The 23,173-nt window shown below is 34.3% G+C and overlaps 1 protein-coding gene and 1 long non-coding RNA gene across 2 annotated transcripts in view; both read right to left on the bottom strand.

Moving 5' to 3' along the window:
- Positions 1 to 2,405: 2,405 nt before the first annotated feature.
- The window catches only part of KCTD8 (potassium channel tetramerization domain containing 8), an 85,858-nt gene continuing 65,090 nt past the window's right edge, over positions 2,406 to 23,173 (bottom strand). The window contains exon 2 of the mRNA XM_035325200.1: positions 2,406 to 3,723. Within this exon, the coding sequence (XP_035181091.1) occupies positions 3,263 to 3,723 (461 nt within the window). The 3' untranslated portion in view covers positions 2,406 to 3,262. The remainder of the gene's footprint in view (positions 3,724 to 23,173) is intronic.
- Positions 3,730 to 22,596, bottom strand: LOC118166350. Its single transcript, XR_004750461.1, has 3 exons — positions 22,586 to 22,596; positions 17,548 to 17,559; positions 3,730 to 4,111 (listed from the first exon to the last, which is right to left on the bottom strand). It is a non-coding gene; the product is annotated as an uncharacterized LOC118166350 (long non-coding RNA).

Raw genomic sequence — 23,173 nt, 5'->3', positions numbered from 1 at the left:
AGCTTTTGGTATTGCTTAACATGTTGAAAATTAGGAACTAAACTTGGCAGAAATATATAAAGGGAGATAGTTTTACAAGTTAAATTCTCAATAACATAATGATTTAAGGTATTTTGTAGATTTAGAAAAAAACTTTCTGAAAACAAAATATTTTTTTCAAAAATACTTACTTTCCTTCCAGAAATAAGTTTCATTTATATGTTATGTGACCTATTAGTATTTTATCTTATATTGACTTTTATTTTTTTATGCATTTTAACAAAGCAATTATTACCTAAAACTTATAATATCATCTGCTGGCTAAAAGCAACTTGTTCTATAATGAGATAAAAGTTAATGTCATTAATCTAACTGTGAAATGACTGTAAATCCTTTAAAATAATATGAAAATTATAATTGAAATATTGAAAGAACTATAACAAATTTATTTTTGACATTCTTTTTTAAAAAAAATTAAGATTGAAAAAAATCAGTATTTTGATCAATCTTTCCTTTCAAAAGAATGTTTATTTTAAATGTATAAACTTCACATGGAGTGGGTTTTAATGTACTGACCACCTCTACTGAAAGCCAATAAGGGACACAGAATTCCAAGGTTTGTAGGCCTCCTCTGTAACAAAGTAGTTGGAAAAGAAAGACAATGAAAAAGACTGAAATGGATAAAGGAGAAAGAAACTAATTAGAAAAGTAAGAAAAAGAAGAGAAAGAAGGATGTAATCAAAAAACCCAGCTCTTACCACCTTCTGCTTCTATTAGAGAATTCTCTTATAACACTTGGGAATTTCGTGCCAACTCTATCCATCTAATCACCCACAAGCTCCTCAGTTACACCAAATGATGTGGCTTGCTATCTCCCTAATCACAGCCTGTAATCTTAAACCTGTAAATTAATAAACATATAGATGGGGTTGGAGCTGTAGCCGCATGAACTGTATGAAAAGTGTGACAGGCATCACAGAATGTGCCTGGAGGATTCACAGGAGCCATTGTTTTTTCCGTCTTTTACTACACATGCCAATTTTTCACTCTGAAAGGAGAGTGTGTGCTGTGCAACCCCCAGACCAAAACACTTCACATGAAGATGCTGGTGGGGTTGCTAAGTAACAGCAATGTGGTTTACCTGACACATCACTCGTACCTTGTGAGCACTTCAGTTCTCTTCAAGAATTAAATCTGAGAAATTTTAGGTAGTACAATAAAAGAAAAAAAAAATCTCATTAACAAAAAAATCTACATATTGACAAACTAGAAGGGATACACAGGTCAAACAAATACCTAGCCATACCATAGGCAGGTAGTGACTGAAATACTAAGAATAAGTAGCACAAAAAAGTCTCCAAAATCAATGGCAAGGTTTAATGGAAAGGTTCAAGATACTGTGTTAACCTAAAAGTCTTCATCCCAAATAGAAACAACATAAAATAAAGACAATGGAAAACTGCATAACCTGTGAGAAGCACTATGAAGTCAGATTAAAAAGGCAAGAAGAAAATTCAGCGTGAGATTCTCAATAATTCTCATTAGTCTTATTTTAAGTTATGAAAATGCTTTCAAAAGATGATATTTTGGAGTAAACTGATTAGTTGAATGGGATAAAGCAATAAGCTCCAGATAGTTAAAAAAAAAAAAAAAAAAAAAAAAAAAAAATTAATTAAAACACTTTTTTTAAAAAAAAAATTTTTAAAAAAAAAAAAAAAAAAAAAAAAAAAGGAAAAGCAAGAAGCCCTGTGTTGCCAGAAAAGAAGCCAGAAATAAAACATTTCACATGCATTTGTACAGTTCCTACAAAAGAATATGTATGGAATTGAATCCTGATAAATATGCAGGATAAATACCTCTGTTTGTGTGTTTATGCCCAGCTTTAATTTCATGTCTGTAACAACTCAGCAGTTCTCCTGCAGACCCCAGCAACCTTTACCCATTCCAAGTATGGTTGTCTGCACCATAGTTACCTTGTTATAATAACAAAAAAAAAAATAATAATTTTTCCTGTATCTGCTTTGAGAAATTAGGTTTGTCATAGAAAAGACTATTCACAGAAAACTTTATTTTGTAAATGTGTAAATTTTCTGTGATACTTTAAATCCTCTGTTTCTAAGATGATTTTTGTGGACTTGTCAAGTTTGGACTGCTTTCAGTTCTGCTAGTGAAAACACTCAGTGTTTTAGTTCATTTCCCCCCTGCAGCCTAGCATAGCTCTTCCTTCTGGAGTCTGTATTGTTGTTCTGATTAAATGGCACTGCACTAAACATTGTTCACCCACTCCTGAAACATGTTTTTTTTTGTTTGGCTTTTTTTTTTTTTTTTTTTAGCAAAGTAGTTATGAAAACATTAAACAAAACAAAACAAAAACAACTTGCTTGAGTATCTTAAAAAGGGAGAGGAGATAATGATAGCCAAGAAAATCTACCAGATGGTTCTTTTAATAAATACATTAAAGTCTTTTTTTATTTTTCTCCAATTTTAGCTACTAACATAACAGAAACTTTCAGACCATCAAACCAGTTTTCACAATCTGTCATAAGTTTGCATTTCACAGAAATAATCCTGACAAGCACTAATAGATGAACGTTGTTGGTGCAATAATAAAACAGTATAAGGCATATTTACACCATCCTTACATACAGAACACTGTACACACAAAAAAATCACAGACCCAGAACAAAGCAAATTCAATCCCTTAGACGTTTTACGTTTATAGGCTTGGTATCAAACAAATAATTCTCCAAGCAACAGACAACCTCTTGTTCTTGTGTGATTTATTTGTAACATTGTGCTCATGCAAAATAGGTATTTGCTTTATTGCATTAACATTGAAAGAACATTGGGAGTTAGTTCTGAAACCAGTTCAATCAAATTTTCAACCCTGTTTCTCTTCATCCATAGCAAGTCTGAGTCATTTTTATTTGTGACATAAAACGAGGCATTAACTGATGATTGAGATTTTTATTTGATAAATTCCAAAATGATAATGAAGCTCAACTGACTACAGTTCGAAAACCATCTTTCTTCACCATGCACATTTTTCTTTGCTATTATGAGGTGGTTTAGATGAGATACTTTTTTGTATTTTTAAGTTTCTATCTTTTTATATATATTTTTAAAGAAACCATGTACTATCCAACATCCACTGTTCACAGAAGGAAATAAGCAGCAGGAATAGCTCTGGTGGCAGAGTTGGCCAGGAGGAGGACATCAGTAAGTTAGTGGCAACTTATTAAACATCAAATGCCCCAGAGATATGTAATGAAAGAATTGAGTACTATAACCCATATTTCTGTAAGAGTTCAGACTGCCAGGGACGTTTGCGCTCTGGAAAGTAATCTGGAATGTGGATTTTTTTAAAATCTTGGATGCATTTTCTCATTTCTTCCTCAACACTCAGCTTCTCACACACTTTCTTTTTGGAAAGATTTGTTTCTCTGGACTTGCTAATGAGAGTTTGAAAGAGTTCACTGTTCCTGCGTTTGTCTGGCGGTGGCATCCACTGCACTGGGGCCTTCTTAGATGGACGATCCAAAGTCAGAGTATTTGGCTGGTGAGCTGTGGACTGCTGAGTGCTAGAAGCATTTTCTTGAGGAGTGCTTGCTTCTGAGTGGCTGTCACAACTCGAGGTGGACAACTCGTTACAGGAAGTCCCACTTTCACTACCCTTGTCCAAGACTTTGTCGTGCTTCCTGTCCTCATGGTCTTGTTTGGGGGAAACAGTTCTCTGTGGTGGCCCTAATACAAGGCAGGAAAGAAAAATTATTAAATATGCATTGGATTACACAGAAAACTGATCAGCTATCATTTAGAAAAACACGACGCGGGGTCTCAGCTGAGACAAAATGGAGGTATTTCCTTTTAGTCAAAAGAATTATGTCAGAGTGGTATGTGACTTCTAGTTCTGGTCCTACATGTGTGTTCAGTTGTCAATATCCTCACACCTAAAAATGTTTTCAGTGAGAATTCAATGCCTGCCTAGGAAGAATCCAGGCAATGATATGTGCATAATTCTCACAGATTATCTGCATCAGAAATCCCTGCAGGCAAGTTTGAAAGAGCTTTTTTGCCATTACATCCCAAAGAAGTTTATTATGAGAAATTAGATTTTGTAGTATTAGGAAAACTCTCTTTCCTTTGCTTAAAGAAAAATATTCCAAGGGCATTGATTTTTAAATTTTTATTTTCATTTTTTGAAACTAATTCATCTTTTCAGAACAGTCCACTGAAGCCATGCCCTACAGATGTCAGCTATGCAGAAGCCCCAGTCTCCCAAAGAGTATTAATCCCGGAGTAAGAGAGATCGCTCTGTACTGACAGTCTTTAGGCTTTTTATTGCTATTTAGTAGTTTTGTTATTTAGTTATTTTTGCCATATACTGATTTAACTTCCCTCCTACTGTCAGTTGTTATTCCAGATTTGCCTCAGTGCATGTTCAGGATTAGGTTGTACATCTCTTACTGCACAAGCTGGCAAGGAAAAGGAGGCTATGAAGTTATCAGCAATGAAGCACTCTGTAGCATCAGAGAGAGCAAGCTGATGGCCTATCAGCAAGAACTGCTCAGTGCTTCATGCGACTGAAAATGGGTTCAAGGCTTTATTCTCTCCAGATATTATTTTTGCTTTGAAGTCTTGAGCAGAATTATGAATGTTAAGATGGTTGTCGCTAAATCTGCACAAGTATTTTCATTTCCAAAAACTTATTTCAAAACTCCAGCTGTGAAATGATGTTATGCTGACATCATATAAACATCATGATGTCAGTTTGGGATACTATCTAAAGCTCACAGAAATATGTACAGAGGTCAACAGGCTTCAGATCAGAGCAAAGATGTTTAAACATCTAAATGAAAATGAAGAGCAGTATTTCAGTGACAGTTGTGTGTCTGCTAGGAACCCTGACAGAGTCCAAACAGCATCTAAATGTCTTATCAAACCTAGCTTATCCTTACAGTTTACCCAAACACCACAAGCATCAGCTACTGTCTTTGCTTGGACCAAAACTCTGGGTATGACAGCACAACCCTGAGTTAGTGGGACAGAGTTGCAAGGAGATTTTTGAGTCACTTATTATTCTGTTTTTCAGAATTACAAATTAGAAATATAATTACAATTATAAAGAATGCAGGAGCAATACAAACACTCTAGAGTCTTTTTGACAGTGCAGTTCTATGATTCAAAGGAATCTAAGAACATGGCAGTATTTTATGAGATGCAGGGGAAAACAAAACAAAGAAAAAACACAAAAACAAATATATAATAAACTAACAAAGCAGCACTCAACAATCTGCTTTTCTTTTGTTTAAGACAGCATCCCAAGATACTGTGCCACATTTCTGTAGTCCACCTGGAGAAATCCATGAACAATCAAGATCCAGAGAAGAGAAAACAATCTATCAGGGCTTCTACTTACATTATTCACAATGGAAATCACAACTGATTTTCTACTTCTTTATTAGAAAATATTTAGTGCACGGCTGCAGAAATTTCCCTTCTCTTTCTCTTCCAGAAACATGTTCACCCTCTTAAATAGATTTACATGTCTGCCTTCTATTATTGTATCTGGCATGTCATTTCATACCTCAAAACCACTGTATGAATATGCTAAATGTTGACAGTCAGCTGACATCATGGAATTACTCTGCCTGTGCAGCATGTGATTATAAAACTGAGCAGTTAATCAGATAATGTTTTCAGTATTGTTACTGTGATTTTCAATAACATAATTAACACCAATGTCTAGTTTACAATCATAGCTTCTTCAAATGTAACAACAGTCTGAGACTGAGAAATTAGTTTAGTGTTAGCAACACCCTGTAGACTTCAACTCTGTCTTTCCTGACCATTTTTTTTTTTTTGCTGTAACCACGTGAATCAGGATATTATGTCTAGTTGGTCTATTACTTCTTTATTGCTATTCCTTGTTTCTCCAGGGCTCAAACCTGCACTGGACTAAGGATATAATTCAAAAAAAGTATTGAAACACACATACATACTTCCAAGAATATATATATATATATATATATATATATATAATAAATCAATTTTACAGCTACAAGGTTATCCAAGTGCCTGATATTATCACGTATGTAAATGTTTATTTGGATCAGGGCCCTGAATTGGCTAAATTCACAATGAATTTAATCTATACACAGGTTTCTCTCACAACTCTCCTTTTAAAAATTAACAGATACTCCCTCAGAAAGAATTATTTATATGCTCCTGCACTTCTTTCTCAATAGCGCGTTATTAACAGAAGCAAAAGTCCTGCTGGATGAGCATGTTTTTTTTTCACAGTATTTTAGACCTGCTGAAACCCCCAAAGAATTTATAAATACACAATAAAGGGTCCTCCGAAGAAATTTGTTTTATTTTCAAAATAGGGATTATCAGATAAATTTAGATATCTCTCTGTTTCAGAAAGCAAGTCCTTATTGCCCTCATTTGTGACTGGGACTGTGTCATGGTGTGCTGGCTCCACTACACCTTCTCAGTCCTTCCAAAATATTGCTAAAGATGTTCATACCAGTCAGTCTACCTGGAAATATTTATTTTCCACAAGTACAGAATAGGTCTATAGAACAGAAACTCAGAGAAATTATATTTGCTCTACTGTGCATGTAACTAAAAAGCTTCACTGACTTCCAGCCTTCACCCTTTCCTGTCCCTCCTTTCCTGCCCTTTCCAGGACCTCTTACCTGCTGCTGGTTCTCCAAATTAAAGGAAGCTAGAAGTGAGTCACTGCATTTTGGTCCAATATGAGAATATTGGTAGTATGTGATTTGCATATGATTTTGCATGACATGCAGACTTTTATCTCATCATTTTGTATAGCTACATAGAATTTCAGTCTGGTACACAGCTTTGATAATAATCCTGAACGAAATTTTCTTCTACTTAGTTTCTCAAATTACATTATTACACAAATCCTATTGTTTTATGATTTATTCTTAAAAATCTAAGTAAAATTAACTATATTTAATAATCTATTGTAAAACAACAACATCAACAACAACAAACTCATCAAATCTCATATTATGATGGATCTTCTATCTTGTATATCTACCTTTTTTATTACTTTTTACCAACATTCAAAGTATTGCACTAAGCTAAAAGCTTAGAGAAAAGTCACCTGTGAATTTTTATGACAGGTTATGATTACTGTGAGAAGATTTTCATTAACAGACTTCTGAGTGAGTACTTAGTATGATACTTCCATGATAAAGGGATTTTTTTTTTTTTGGTCTAATTGCACCTTTATTTTTTAAAAAGACTTTTTTTTTTTTTTTTTTTTTTTAAAGAGCTATAACAAGATAGCTTTATAAACCCGATATATCTGTGGTTTGTATTGTTACTCTGATTTTCAATAATATAATTAACACCAATATCTAGTTTCCAATCACAAGGACACATACTCTGCCCCTGCGAGGCCTCACTTGGAATACTGCATCTAGATTTGGTGCCCCCAGCACAAGAAGGATGTGGACCCCTTAGAGTGGGTCCAAGGGTGGGCCATAAAGATCATCAGAGGCACGGATCTTTCTTCACGTCTCCTGTGAAGAAAGGTTGAGAGACCTGGGGATGTTCAGTGTGAAGAAAGGAAGGCACCAGGGTGACCTCACTGCAGCCTTTCAGTAAGGGGGCTTAAAAAGATGGAGAGCAACTTTTTGCTCAGGTGGATAATGATAGGACAAGGGGGAATAGTTTTATACTAAAAGAGGGGAGAGTTAGATGTTAGCAGAAAATTCTTCACTCAGAGGGTGGTGAGGCACTGGAACAGGTCGCCCTGAGAAGCTGTGGATGCCTCATCCCTGGAGGATTTCAAGGCCAGCTTGGATGATGTCATGGGCAACCTGATCTAGAGGTGGCATCCCTGCCCATGGTAGGAGAGTAGGAACTAGATGGCCTTTAAGGTCCCTTCTAACCCAAGCCGTTCTATGATTCTACAGTAATCTGTGGTATATTAATGATATTTCCACTGACAGGAGAAAATCCAGCTAATTCCTTGAGACCAGCATGAGATTCAGCTTGCCTCTTACCAGCAGAGTTGTAGATTAAAACTAGCAACTGTAGGTTCTGTGCTATATCATCTTATTGAAATCTCTTCTGTGAACATACACTTTCTGAAGAACTGTGCTTGATGGCAAAGAAGTTTACAAAAGGACCACTGCACTCGGTCCTCTGAAATGCACAACAAAATCAAGCTAAATCAACTGCTCTATGGCCAGAAAAAGAAATATTTATGTTGTGGTGTTTTTTTTTTGTTGTTGTTTGTTTGTTTGTTTTAATTGCAAGTAAAATAATTAAAAAGCAAATAAAGAAAGAAAGAAAGAAGTAAATACTCAGTTTTCAGCTTGTGTCTCTGGAACAAAATTTCAAACCGGTTTTTGGATTGAAAGCCAGATCCAAAGAATGCTTAGTATAAAATAGTGAAGTATTTTTCAGAAGGAGGATTGACCCAGCTGAGGCTTGGCTTTAGTCAATGCAAAGTAGAATAGCTTCAATAAGCTGAAGAGAATGTTCCCTTCACCTTCAATTACTCCGGTGCCTTCAGGGTAATATATACATTTGGAAGATGTGAGTTAACTTCCCTCAGGCACCAGAGAGAATTAGTATCTGGGAGGCTTTGATTTATTAATGCTTTAAGCCCTGAACTCTTGCATAAAAAGCCAATACTGTTGAAAAAACAACTTCAATACTGGGAGCAGAACCTAAATTTTATGTGACCTAAGAAAGCCAAGCAAGTCAGCTTGCAGATGAGACTGACACAGAAAGGTCTTGTGAATTACAGCATAGCTTCCTTAACATGAAGAATAGCACTTAGGTTACTCACATCTTAACAAAACAGTTTTGCAAATATGACCTTTGATCTGGCAAAGCTTCAGGTTCATGTCTTTAGGGTATGCAGATTGGTTTGGCTTCACTAACAAGCTGATTCTGATCTGTGAATCTGGTTCCAAAACTGCAGCCATTAAAAATAATAATAATAATAAATGTTTTAGACTAAAATGTTGACCCAATTCAAGTCAGAGACAACATAATCTGTGACCTTAAGTTATAAAAAAATTATTTCAAAAGAAAGAGTATTCATTGTAGTGTGAATGTATAAAAAAAAAAAAAAAAAAAGATTTAGAAAGATATATTCTTATAACATTTCAGTACTTTATTCAAAAAGTATATTTTTACTGATATCCCTGGAAAGTTTATCTTTAGTTGAAAACAAGCAAAATTATTGCAGATAATACTTTTGGCCCCAAATACTAGTGCAGGAACATGTGAAACTACCATGCTCTAAAGAAAACCTCACCAGAGCCTTAAATATCACCTTTGCTAATATACAGAAACTATAATAAATAATAGGGTATTCAATGAATCATTGTAGTAAACTAAAGAAATAATGAAAAAAATTATAAATATATATACATATATATTTATATCATGGCAATTATGACAGATGAAGGAAAAATATATTCCTTGATTTTTCTGATACATTTTACTACATTCAGAACTTAATAGGAAATACAAATTTCACCATATTTTTTTCCTGTCCTCTACTCACATGTTCAGGATACATCTCACACACTTTGATTCCAACACAAAATTTCAAAGTGGGAACTGTACACTTAAGTCTTACTGTTAATGTTTCAGAGCATTAGGATTTTTAGCAATGTTTACTTGTTGTTTGAATACGTGGATATTTCAATAGGAAGAATATGTGTGTAATTGCACATTTGACGAAGCATTTTATTTAAATCCCCTTACCTGCCATGAAAAGTTTAAATGTAGAGATTTTGTCTGTACTGGGCATAGCTCTCACAGGAGAAATTACCCTTTAATAGTGTTAAACTTGGTGGTGTGTGAATGTGGTACTTGAAGGGAATGAACCAATCCATCTTTCAGATTAGTACCACATGCCTGTAAGTGATAAGTGCTCTGTCTCAAAAGAAAAACAAAACAAAACAACACAACAACACAAAAATATTTTTTCTGTCACATTTACTACCACCTGATGTTAAATTAACTTCTAGAAAAGGTGTAGTAGAATGAGTTAAACATCATTTATTTATTGAAAATTTCTTTGTTTACTTCCAGTAAAGCTATATTTTAAATATTAACATTATTCGCAATGTAAAGAGATTAACTCATATAGAGGGAACTATATTTGTTATTTGGAATGACTGAAGATATGCAATAAGCACTCTGATGCCCAACTTGAATTCATTAGATACTTCAACCTAATCTTGTTCTGAACAAATAACAAAACCATACTCTTTCCATTTATTAGTTTTCTGACTGGGTTCTGACTGGGTAAGCAGAACAGTATATAAATATAGGAGAGAGTCAGAGAAATTCTGATACAATTTGTTGCATTCCAGTAAAACTAATGAAGAGTCGACAATTATAATTATTTTAAAATATATTAATCTGAAAATTGTGAAGATGTAACGAGAAATGTCATTTCTTGGACCCAAATCTGAAACCTTACTTAAGATAAATTTGATACTTAAGGACAACTTAGAAATGAGTGCATTGGTATATATAAAAAATAAAAATAATAATAAAAAAATCATAGAAACCAGTCATCTTCCATACCTTAATACCATACCAACAGTGAACAGACCAAACTGATTGTATTTCAGAAATATCTCAGCAACTTCTGGTAAACAACCTTGTCATTCATTTCCAAACTGTCAAGTAGGTTTGCATTCAGCTCTATGTGCTAATATTATCTGCCTCTTTTTGATTATTTTTCAGTGGCTAGCAGCGTTAAGAACTAAAATCTTTTGTTCTGTCCATGAGAAATGTTTATTAGTTTTCACAAAAAAGATCAATCTCATTCCTTAAAAAAATAGTTAATTGATATTAAACTATACCAAATCATCTACAAATTATTAATTTATTGATCTGAAATTTAATAAAAGTTATCTAGGGTGATATTCTCAATTGACCACAAAAAGGAGTGAGGAGAACAGTATCAAAAGCAGGACATTTTATCATGTAGTTCTTATAAACTCCCTTAAGACTTAATTGCTTCTTTCCCCTAGCTGATGCTGACAGAAAGCTTATCTTGTTACCATTGATCACTGGAAGAAAATTACTTAATGCAAATCCCAAGCTTCCATTTCCCTCTTAAAGCTAAAAGGAAAAGTGTCTTCTCAGTTCTTTCAACACCAGGACACTGGTCTAGATACTACAATAAAATCCCAGTTTCAAGGATCCAGATGTCTATAGGTTGTTCTGTTTTAACTATTTTCTTGAAAATACTTCTACCACAGGCTTAAATTACAAGAACAAAAAAAAAAAAAAAAAAAAAAAAAAAAAGTAGACAATGCACTTGCAAAAGCTTTATGGTGGCAGAGTGGCAGAGTGACAAAGACAATCATTCCATCTTCATATTGCAGAAACAAACCCTAGATGCATCTCCCTCCCAAGATTCATAGGACAAACTATAAATTACTGTTTAACCTGTGTGTTTATAGACTCACTATTCTCTTTCGTATCCTGTATCCTTAGGCTGCATTCAGAGAAAAGAGCTCTTGGGCTGGGGAAGGATTTTTAGACCCCTGTGCTTTCCTTGGATCTCTGAGTTTGCCAGATACTTGTGGCAACTTATCATTCACCTTCCTCACTCCCTTCCCCTTTCTTCTCAGAACATATTTAAGGATAACCTAATGAGGAATTTCAGTCTGTCATCAACTGCATTGCTGGCTGCTGCCTTCTGCTTTGTAAATATTGATATTGGTTGGGCATCTGCTCAACTGTGAAATAGTCTTTTAGCCACTGAATCTGTGTTTGGCAAAGCCCTAATCAGAGCTTTAGACAACATGAAGTTGAATCCCTTTCCACCAAGATAAGTAGCAATCCTTTTTGAACGACTCACATTTTGTTTTTCCTAAATTAGTTTTAACTTCTCAGCTGTCAGATGCGGCTCCCTGTGTGGCCACACAAATGCTTGTGCCAGAACAAAAGGCACCAAAGGGACAGGAAAGAATACAAGGGAAGGGATTGCACTTTTCAGAGAAGGCTTATGGCAACTTGAAACATACATGAAACTATAACTTGTCTTTTTGCTACACATACATACAGTCAATATATTGACTTAATAATGTCCTCATCAACATGTAGTTTACTTTCAATAAAAATATACTTGGAATGTAAAAAATACCCACTCCAATAAGATCTACCAAACACAATCTTATTTCAGTGGGACTTCAGGGATTCTGTCACTTCCAAAAACACTGCTACACCCACAGAAGCTCAAAAATTATTTCAGGACTGAAGGAGAGGGATTAAGACGATATCAGGAATCTTTGTTTTGATATTTTCTTTTAACGTAAATTCATTCACAACTCTTACATTGGTAAGAACTCTTCTCTTTGTGAAGGACAGCATGGGCAGAAAAAAGAAAAAAGGGACATAATCCATAATCTCAGACAATAAAACAAACATTTTCCTCCACAATTTTATTTCCAGTTTGTCTGGTATCATCTCACATTTTTTTGCTCTGTCAATTACATTGTCAATCACTTTAGGTAAAAATGTGTTATCTCCACTTCTTCCTTCCATCTCTTTCAGTTTCACAGGTTTCTTTCCTACTGGCATGCAAAATAAATTAATGTTAATGTGAATTTACAGAATGTGTATAAAACACACTAGCAGAAAGTTGCCAAAATACCACGCGTTGGCTTGAAAAAAAAAGTGTCTCATTAAAGAAATAGTTTAGACACCAGCAATTTTGGCAGGCTTACATGATACTAATGATAGCACTATAGGCAGTATTCAAGTACAAAATAATGATAAATACACACTCAAAACAAGTCTGTATTTTAATTTTGATTACTGACAGCTAGTTGAGAATTAAATGAACAGTTTAAGAGTCCACAGTGAATTTTCCTAAGAGTTGAAGAACTAACAGAGTGGCAATTCAGAATATACTCAGATAATATTTGTATAGTTTTATGCCTTTCCTTCCAGGTTCTTGGGATGTGTCAATCTTCAAGAATTCTGTGAAAGGACCAGAAATGTTTGTTGAAAGCTTTCCCTAAGTAACAGTGATGACCATCAATGAAATCTCTCTTACTTCTATGTACAAGCTTTGAAATACATTTCAGACTAACATTTCAGTAATAACAATGCCATTCATCTGTTTTATCATTAATGGCTGGTACATGGAAAATAAAGTAATATGAAATTAACGAGGCAACACATCCTAAACTATGTAAAGCACATGCTGATAATGGCACACTATCTTTAGATACAAATTCCTAGATCAGCCTTATGGAACATTCAAAGCATTCACTCTAATAACTACAGAAGATGTGAAAACATGCAGAAAAACAATCTTATTTATCTGGTATATATTTAAGTAAAATAAAAGTTGTTGACTATTGAATTCACTCCATATTTTCTCCTGTGCAAAAACAAAAAGAGTTTGCAAATGATTTGTATCTAAAAATATTACATATCTACACTTACTCAACCAAAATATTATGACTATATCACATAAACCCACAAACAGATACAAAGACTGAAGGCTGAATTCATTGAATAAATTCTCTTTGGGAAACAGTGAAACTACACAGATCACAACTGCAGTGCAGTAAAGGCAATGTGAAATTCTTAACAGAAATCCTGAGTACTTGCAGAAGAGCAAACTACATTTGTGACAACACAGAAGCAAAAGCATTTAAGGGACAGGAGTACACTGATCACATTTAAAAATTCAAAACATATTCCTAACAGCAATATATGAACCTTTGTTTTTCTTGCACTTCTTGGATAATATGTGAAGATAAGTGCAGCGTTATATATCTTGAACTAACCTAAATATGTTGTAATTTAATCTGATACAAGAAGTAAAAACGAAGACCCAAAATGGATTTGCTTTTATTAAAGATGTAGCTAGTATTAATAATAAATTTATTCCTCTTGCAATTGCAAACTATATGCTCTATTAATCACTTGCATTGTGCACAATGTAGTTAGGCTGCATCAGCATTAATTAATAGATGACCTTTGCCCCTAAACAGTTTAAAATCTAAGAACATGACAAGAAACAACAGATGGGAAGAGACAGATGGGAAAGTACCAAAAAAAATGCAGTTTAGGTCAGCATGATAGGCTGCTCGTCTCAGACCTCCAGCTGTCTAATCTTTTGTCAAGACTTATATGAGCAGCATAGAAACAGAGAGTTTTAAGAAGGATTTTGAAGGAGAATAAAACAATAGCAGTCCAGATTTAAGAGGAATTTTATCCTCAAGTAAGAAGCAGTATCAGCAATGACATGAATGTAAGCAATAGATAAAGTCACCATGGTCTGGTTGGAGCCATGAGTTACAATTACAACAGGAAATATGAGGGGCTAGGTGAAGATAGTTAACCAAAGGCCTGGAATGTGAGGACAAACCCACCTTTGATGTAAAACTGAGAAATTTAATGTACAGACTGAGAAACGGGTCAAAACAACAAACTTCTTTTTTAAAAAAATATTATTAATAGCACAGAGCACATGCTCTGTAAGGAGATAAAGGTATGTTTTCCACAGTTACATACTTAAAGTTTGGATGGAAGAGGAGGAAAATAAAGACCACTTCTTAAAAGTATAATTAATTATTCATGTTTCTAAGCAAGCTCATTTAAGTCTAAAAATCCATGTTGCTGTTAATATACACGAAAGTGCCTATAATCAGCTTTCACCCTATCACAAGAACCTGCTTCTTCAGTCTATCTGAATTTAATTTATTTCGGTAAGGTAGAAAATACCATTTGCCAGAAGATTTTTCTGTGTCCTCTGTTATGCAGCTATGTAGGCCAACGGAGCAGGCCAGTGCTGGTTAGCTGTTCCATGATTTCTTCAACGCTTCTTACAATACTCTCCTAAAGTGCTTTCTTGCACCACCCTAGGTCTTCCTAATGTAGTCCTCCCTTCTTCTTGCAGCAGTAATCAACAGCTAAATTACACCAGACCTGTTCTCAGCACTTTTAGGCTCTTAAGATCGGTCCTGCAGATACTACATATACTTCTGATTCTACTTAGCTTTCGTATGCAACACAAGGCACAAATTTGTAAAGCAGAGAGATCTTGCCTGAAATATTTATTTATTGCTAAAATCCCTCACCAAAAATATTTGCTGCAAGGTGACATCTAGTTGTGTCTAATTGTACTTACAATTGTAAGTACAATAACTGTAAGTTACAACAATTGTAAGTTACAATACAGTTGTGTCTAATTGTACTTACTTGTCTACTTGTACTTACAGGTAACATTTCCACCCCTGACCAAGTTAAAAAGACACTGGTTCCCAGCCCAGAGGAAACTAAGATTAGGATAGGTAGGAGGAATTCATCCTCCCCTTATTTCCAAAGTTTCAGATACCTTATCAGGAGACACAATAAATATGCATAAGTGAGATATTTAATCACTTAACACAGTTGCATGAATAAATTATGCCCATCTCAGACTGAAATGTGTTTATTTAAGCTCATTCTTTCTTGAAATATTAACTATATTTGAAAAGATCTTAAATAATAAAAATGTTAAATAATAAAACATGCACTGATTTTTCCACTATCCTGCAAACTGAATACAAAATGAGTCCAAAAGACTATAATTTCTTTCATTATTGTTAGAATTTTGGATTTTATGAAACATACCAAATCTTGAGAGATTCACAAAACTTGTCTTATTAGTGCAGAAATATAGATACTATTAGTCAGTTATCTAATTTAGCCCTAATAGAGGCAAAACAGACAAACAAAGAAACTACAAGAATAAATATGAGAATTTCAGAGAGATACACATTCATTTATACATTTTACAGCAATTCCAGTAAATTATTTGAATAATATTTGACTTAAAAGCAGTAACAACAAAAACAGTAAGAGCAGAAAAGAAAAATATATTTAATGTCATTTTGGGACAGTTGAAAATACTATTGAAAGTTATCACTTCAGATTTCATCTGCCAAACAAACCTGAGCAATTTTAATTTTAGCATAATTTTCATTTTTCCTACCTAATAGGAAAAACATTTCATAGAAAATTACAGCCTCACTCTGATTATCACTAACAGTTCTGCCTCAGTGTGACCAATGATAAGTCAATAATTTTTATACTAGAATTTCATTAAGTCTAAACTAATTTACTTTTATTTTATTTTTCTGTCTTGGACAGGCTCAACAGAGGATTGGCCAGCAGATGGAATAATTACTTAGGAATATTATCACCAAAAAGTTACTGGGTTACAATAGCTGCATTCGATGCATCTTAGCAAGTAATCATTCATAATGAATATAATCTCATTTTGTATTAATTGGCATCTTCATTGCATTCATCTAAGAGCTATAATATCTTAGCTGTACAAAAACACAAAAACATAAACATTAAGATTCAGAAGAAGATAAGAGGCAGCTGATATGAAAACACTTCTTTCTTCTAATGACCATAAGGTTTGGGAATATTTAGTCTTTCAGAATACAAGACTCATTTGTTACCTTCCAGGTGACAAAAAGAGCCTAGAATAAGTCGTGGTTCTGCATTTGGAAGTTTCCAACAGCATCTCAAACTGAAATCTGCTTTTGACAACAGCTGAGGTGGTGCTTATTTTCTGTCACAATCCAGAGATGACAAAAGACTATATGCATAAGGACTGTCAGGGGTGTATGATGTAACTTTAGTAACTCAGATTTCCAAGTGCTATCTGTGTGGTGATTAATTAAGGAAAGGCCTACATGTTACTTTTCTTCTCACTCTATTCCCCAAAAAGGAACCCAAGATCAAAATACTCCTCTCTTCATCGGCCTCAGGACTTGTTTTGCTTCCAAAATCTTGTTTCTCTTAATATTACTCATCTGATTGCCTCAAATGCTAGCTTCATTTAACCAAGTTTTACCAATGAGAGCATATCTTTCCTAATCAGCTGTACATTGAGCTTTCAAATGCAACAAGACATTTACACTGAACAAATTGGTTTTGTCTCAAAATGTTATTTTCTTCTGCTTTTCAATGTCATTATGAACGTCAGTGTGCCCCTGCCTTGGTGCCTGAGTTTCTCCATCTGTTAAATGTGGGTGGTCTCTTCTGAAAATGTTTTCAAGATCTACTGCTGAAAATATTGTATGATAACTGGATACTCATAATATTAAACCAGAAGAAATCTCACTGAGATGGGTTACACAATAAAGTACAGCTTGGGCAAAGAGAAAGTAAAATCAAGATCATAAACTCAGTAACAGGTTTATTTCTTGAGACTATAGAGGATATCCCCCTTTTTCATTCTTACTTGGTTCCTGCTCTGCTAATGAGTGGTATTCCATGGTATGACTGTGGTTTGACAAATTTAGGAAACCAAATGAGGCAACTACTTTGTCCTTAATGGAAAAGATGAATGAAGATCCAGTGATCTTAACGATGGTTCTTCTTGCTGCTTCTAATTGACTTTGATTTTCACTCATCAGTCAACAGTTTATGACATTGTTCCTTACTTCCTTTTAAAGAAAGTGCAAAGAAATTTGGAAAAGAGGAAGAAAAATGTGCCATTATGGAGTCCTGCATTTTTCACACAAAATACTGTAACTTACATGCTGAAAAACTAGCTTTCATGTTATCCTTAGTATGTATGAATGGCAGAGCTTCAGAGCTGCCTGTATTCCAGACAAGGTCACAGATGTGAGATGAACACTGGTAGGAACTTTTTTTAATAGAACAAAAATGTTGAGGTTTCCCTTGAAAGAGAATGTATTTAAAACAAAAACAACAAAAGAGGAACCAATTTCAGAACAGGAAGTAGTTCTGTCTTTTTATTTCTACAAGGACTTCTTCCACATTTCTTAAATTTCTTTCCCCTTATTATGATTATGAGGGTGAAGATTCTTGGCAAAATATATTTGTAATATCCAAGTCATAGTGGAGGTTTTACATTTTTTAAGTATATGACGGACTAGAACAAATTTGCTTCTTCTCTTGCTCAGGATGTGTGTTTTTGTGATTTTTGCCTTTTTTTTTTTTTTTGTCCCTTGTTTTAAGACAATTTTTGTCATTTCAGTAAGTTGCATTTATATATAATATATATACAATATATATATTAAAGATGAAATCCACATAAGTAAAAAAGTAAATGATTATTGAATTAACTTCCAATACCTTGGAAATTATCTGTTTTTCTTTTCTCTCTCTTTTTTTTTGGGGGGGGGGGGGGGGCCCCAAGCAAGGAATAAATTCATTTAAATCCATGTGCCTCAAATGTTTCAGCTTCTGATGAAACCCTTATTTTTCACTGAAAAAATATTTCAGCAGATTTTTCTGAACACAACCATATATATATATCCTCCTATATCTCCCTATGTCTGTAACACAACTGAAACAAAAGTTCTACAGATTATTATTTTATTATATATTTCTGAAGCTATTTAAAGTCTTTATGTGAAAGACTAAAACAAAGAAAGGGGCAAAGAATATGGACTGTTTTACAATGCATGGTAAAGTAATTAGAATAAGAGTATTTATGGATTATGCAGTATCTATGGATAATGTAGACATAGATAATGCAGTACTAAAAATATAGATATAGAAATACATTGCTACTAATGGTAAGACATTATATAATATAAAATATGACACTTTTTTTCCTCAGCAGGTGGAGGCAGGCAATTATTTTACAATCATCATATCCTTTGCTTCCTACTGCTATTGTTTGCTCAGTAATGAGAATTTCAGTTCTGGCACATTCATAGAGATACATTTTTGATAGCATGAATCAGATGCTGATCTGAGTTGCAGTACTGTAAATATAACTTCATTTCAGCAATGCTGAAGGAGGTGCTTTTGTCTTTCACCAAACTTAAAACAGAACATGAGTTCACTGACAACATCTCATTTATTATCATACATCAACCTGAATATATGCAAAAGAGACACAGTGTTATATTCAGCAATGTTATAGTTGGACCTGGAGGAACTTAACACCTTCTGAAACTTCTGTTTCAAAAAACTCACAAATGCATTCATAGTCATCATCAACCAGCACTGCTAGGATTGGAATTATTGTATTGCTCTTGCAGTTCATTTTTATTGTTTGTGTATTTAGATATGTTTTTAAGCATAGCTACTAGGAAAGGATTCATCATTTTTAGATGATGAATTATTTTCTGCCTTGTGGAACAATCTCAGTAGGCGGTCCAGGAACACAGACATCGAAAGCTAAAAGCCTGGAAAACAGAAAACTCTGCTATAGATTGCACAGTGAAACAATAGCTGAGTCAGGTTTCTCAGGACAACAATTTTGGAGTTGTCTAAGTTCCAGCATATATATTTAAATCTTCTTCTTTTTTTTTTTTTTTTTTTTTTTTTTAATGTGGTTTTCAGTTTTTCTGTAACTGGAGCATAGCTTAGAGATGTTTGCAAAACATTTCATTTGATTGAATGCTTCTCTCTTGTCATCTGTCATGTAAGCAATGAAAAATTTGGAAAATTTCCAGTCATGTTTTCCTCCTTCATATTTCTTTAATAAAGTCTTTACTAATTGTATTCAGTATCTCAGTTTAGCCAAAATGAAAGGAAAACCTTATGGCTGGGACGTAAATGAGTTAAAGAGGCTTAGAAATAGTAGTATATGGTGGTGTATGGCAGTATAAGGTACTATATGGTAGTATATGTGCCAGCTTGATTCCTTAACCCTTGTCCAAGCCTGGTTGTCAGGACAAAGTAGATTGATGTGAGAGCCCTCTTTTCCAAAACAAAAATAAAGCTCTTACTTGCATCAAGAGACACCCTGAGAATTGGCTCAGTTTATACAGAAGCAAATATTGCCTGATATGCACAATTTCAGACATAAGAAATAGTGCTAGTCAGTGAATGGGAGTCCACAGCATTAAACTAAACCCCCTCTGTGAGCAGCATGTCTTTTCAGGATTAACAATTTATGAAGTTAATGCAAATCTAAGTATGCAGCTGTCCTTTTCTATTTTTAATAAACAAAAAGAAAATGTCATGAAGCAAAGGGGGGAAAAAGCTGTTTCTCAGCTGCAACTGCACAGAAAACAGTGGCAGCATTATTCTCCGGGCTGTAAAATTGTACTAACCAGTTTTGTCATGGAGCTTAAGAATACAAGATAGGCCCTAACCTTTTAACTCGATTTATTGTGCCTTAGTGTTTTATTAAAGTGTTCTTCGAATGAACTTATTTTAACTGATCGTAAAATAAATATGAGTTTATGTGTCATGGCTTTGCATAAACAAGCGTTGCTGCTCTAAATATTCCAAGATTTCATTGACTTTTCTTGCTGTTTTATGCAAGAATTAATATAAATAATGTCTTAGTTTCCTTAAGCATTTAAGCATGAAGAATCCTTAACTGCTTTGCAAAATTATATACATGAAGGAAAAATTTGCAGCATTTAAGTGCAGCAGTCCTCTGAGTGGGCTTTATGTAAATATACATATTTTTCTGCTTGCCATGGATTTCTTAGACTTTGGTGATGGGTGCGCTAAAAATACGTTGATAGGAATAGAATCTGCAGCTGCATGAAAAGATGAATTCTGAGTAATAAATATTTTGCTAAGACATCAGCACAACTTCTCACTCATTTGAGGAGTATTGTGAAACTTTTGCAGCAATGATCTGCAAAAAGCCAGACAAGAGGAGGATGGATACACAAATACAAAGGTGGCAACCTCTGACTAAATGGGTGGTGAAGATGCATAGAAAATTGAATTTTTAAGCTAGAGAAAAGTGACAAGTGGTTTCCCTTAGGAATCATTCATGAGACGAGTATCTCATTTAGTATTTGTAGTAATGACCTCTGCACAGAAGCATGCTGCTAAAATGTGTTGTTGACACAAAGCTGCAAGATACTGCCATTAAAAGGGAAGCTGGAGAAACGAACTGATGCTGAAAACCAAAAATGTTAAAAATAGGATGAAATAGAACAGTATAAAAGGCATCTTGAACATTATTAACAAGAATTTCTTCCCTAAGTATCTGAGCTGGAAACAAAAGGATAGCAAATAATTGGTTGTGCTAATTGATCACAGTGCCTCTGAACAAAGTAATACAGACATTAAAGAGTAAGATGTATGCAATTCCTGAGCATGACAAGTCAGGCATACCCAGAAGAAAATGCTGATAAGCTCTAAAGAGAAGACCTGACCCAGAATACCACATTTAATTACGGCTTTCCACACTCTTAAAAGACAATTTCAAATCAAAGGAGGTGTAGAAAGAGCTAAAGAGCTTCTTTTTTCCTTCCTTCCTTCCTTCTTTCCTTTTTTTTTTTTTTTTTTTTTTTTAAAACAGAAAACAGAAATTACAGTGCTGGTACAAAAATAAGTTGATTTTAACTAATTATTAATATAGTAGTAGCTTTTTAACAAACAACAAGGTTTTGAAATTTGAAAAAATTGTTAACAGGATTCCATGTGGTTGCTTGTGTGATAGTATAGGAACAAATTCAGTAAAATGGTAATTGTCTTCAAGCCACATCTATGATGAGACATTCAGATCAGCTACAGCTTTGGATTTGCCTAGATATTTTCCTATTGGTAATTCTCAAAGGCTTTTACTAAATGAGAATTAACCTCCCCCCTCCACAAAAAAAAAAAAAAAAAAAAAAAAAAAAAAAAAAAAAGGGTTTCCTTGAGTCATTTCTGCTGGGGGCTACCAGACTTTTTATTTTTTTCTCAGATTTGCAAAACTTTACCATTCCAAGTTTCCAAGTGACCCTGTTATGGTATGAGGCAGAAGCAATATCCCTTCCTTTTCTCAGCCTATATAAAAGATCACAGTGTCCAAGCTTAAGGACAAACAAATGAAACACGTGCTGTCATGCCACCCTGTTAGAAATGAAGCTGGTCAGCTATACACAAAATATTAAAAAAAAAATCCTGCATTGTACTCACAAATAAAACACCCTCCCCTATAGGTATTTCTGAGAATTTATTAGCTCACAGTAGCACGTGTATTATATGTGTGATATTGAGAATATGGGGACCTTGGCCAAGCTCTAAGACCAAGACTGTGTGCCTTCCCAGGCAAAAAGAGGCTACAAAATATTTTGAAGTCAGATGAGAATAATGGGAAAAAAGCAGAGTCAAAAAAGTATTTCACAGTTCAAACTCTGTACTGATAGGGGAAAAGATTAAGCTGCATTAGAAGAGCTGCTGGATTTGACTAACTTTCATTATCTATTTAAAGCTATACATGATTCTCTTGATCACTTGGAAACAGAAGCCTGTCCTAACAGCTCGGTTTGGGTGTAATGGTAGCGGGTCCACCTTTCAGTGAAACCCTGTCATCATAATTGGTGAATACATATTCTGCATGCTGTTGATTTCATAAGATTTCATCACGTTCATGGCTGTCAGTCTCAGCACTCTCAACAAAGTGTTTCTTCCTCCCACATTCTCTTTAACTTCTTTAGCACAGGGCAGGTAGTAGAGCATGATGTTTATGCTGCCATCTTTGCTGCTGTTGTTTCCACATCTAATGCATCTAAGACAAGTTGTTAAATCATCATGAGAATAACATACATTATGAAGCAGATTATTCTAAAAAAAACTATAGAGTAATGGTATTTTTTACATAAAGCTAATTTCTCTTTATCACTACAATCTGCATAGGGCTAATTAGAAGTCTAGTAAAAATCAAATCATTAGTACTACAGGTTATTAAATACATTCATAAATTCATATGAAAACCTTTCTTCTAGTTCAGTAGGGTAACTTTTGAGGTTATGTTAATAACTTGTACAATTTTTCAATGCATCTGCAGTGGTTATCACTTACTCTGAAAAGAACTATACTGTGTACCTTTCCAGGGCAAAATTTAACATATTCCTATCTTTTGAAGGTCTCAGCAGCAACTGAGTATAATACAATATGCAATGATCAATGAAACTAAGTATCTGTTCATGGGAGAGGAACTTTAAAGATTTCCATGCTCAGTATGAAAACCTTATATTCACCCAACAGTTCACAGATCTGTGATTCCAGGGGGAAAATTTAGACTTCCCAGTCCCTCTGGAAACCACAGTGATGCCATGACATCACTGTACATGTACACTTCTCTCTTCTTCCCAGTATATTTGTAGGGCAGATGCGACCATACATCAACTAAAGTGGTCATCAACAGGGGTAAAATTAAGGGCTGTATAAAGTTAAAAGGCATAGACATCTTCTGGTGAATCTTAATGAA

The sequence above is a fragment of the Oxyura jamaicensis genome, chromosome 4, assembly GCF_011077185.1.
Source record: "Oxyura jamaicensis isolate SHBP4307 breed ruddy duck chromosome 4, BPBGC_Ojam_1.0, whole genome shotgun sequence".
Lineage (NCBI taxonomy): Eukaryota > Metazoa > Chordata > Aves > Anseriformes > Anatidae > Oxyura > Oxyura jamaicensis.
The sequence above is the reverse complement of the archived record's forward strand: the minus strand, read 5'-3'. Positions and strand labels throughout refer to the sequence as shown.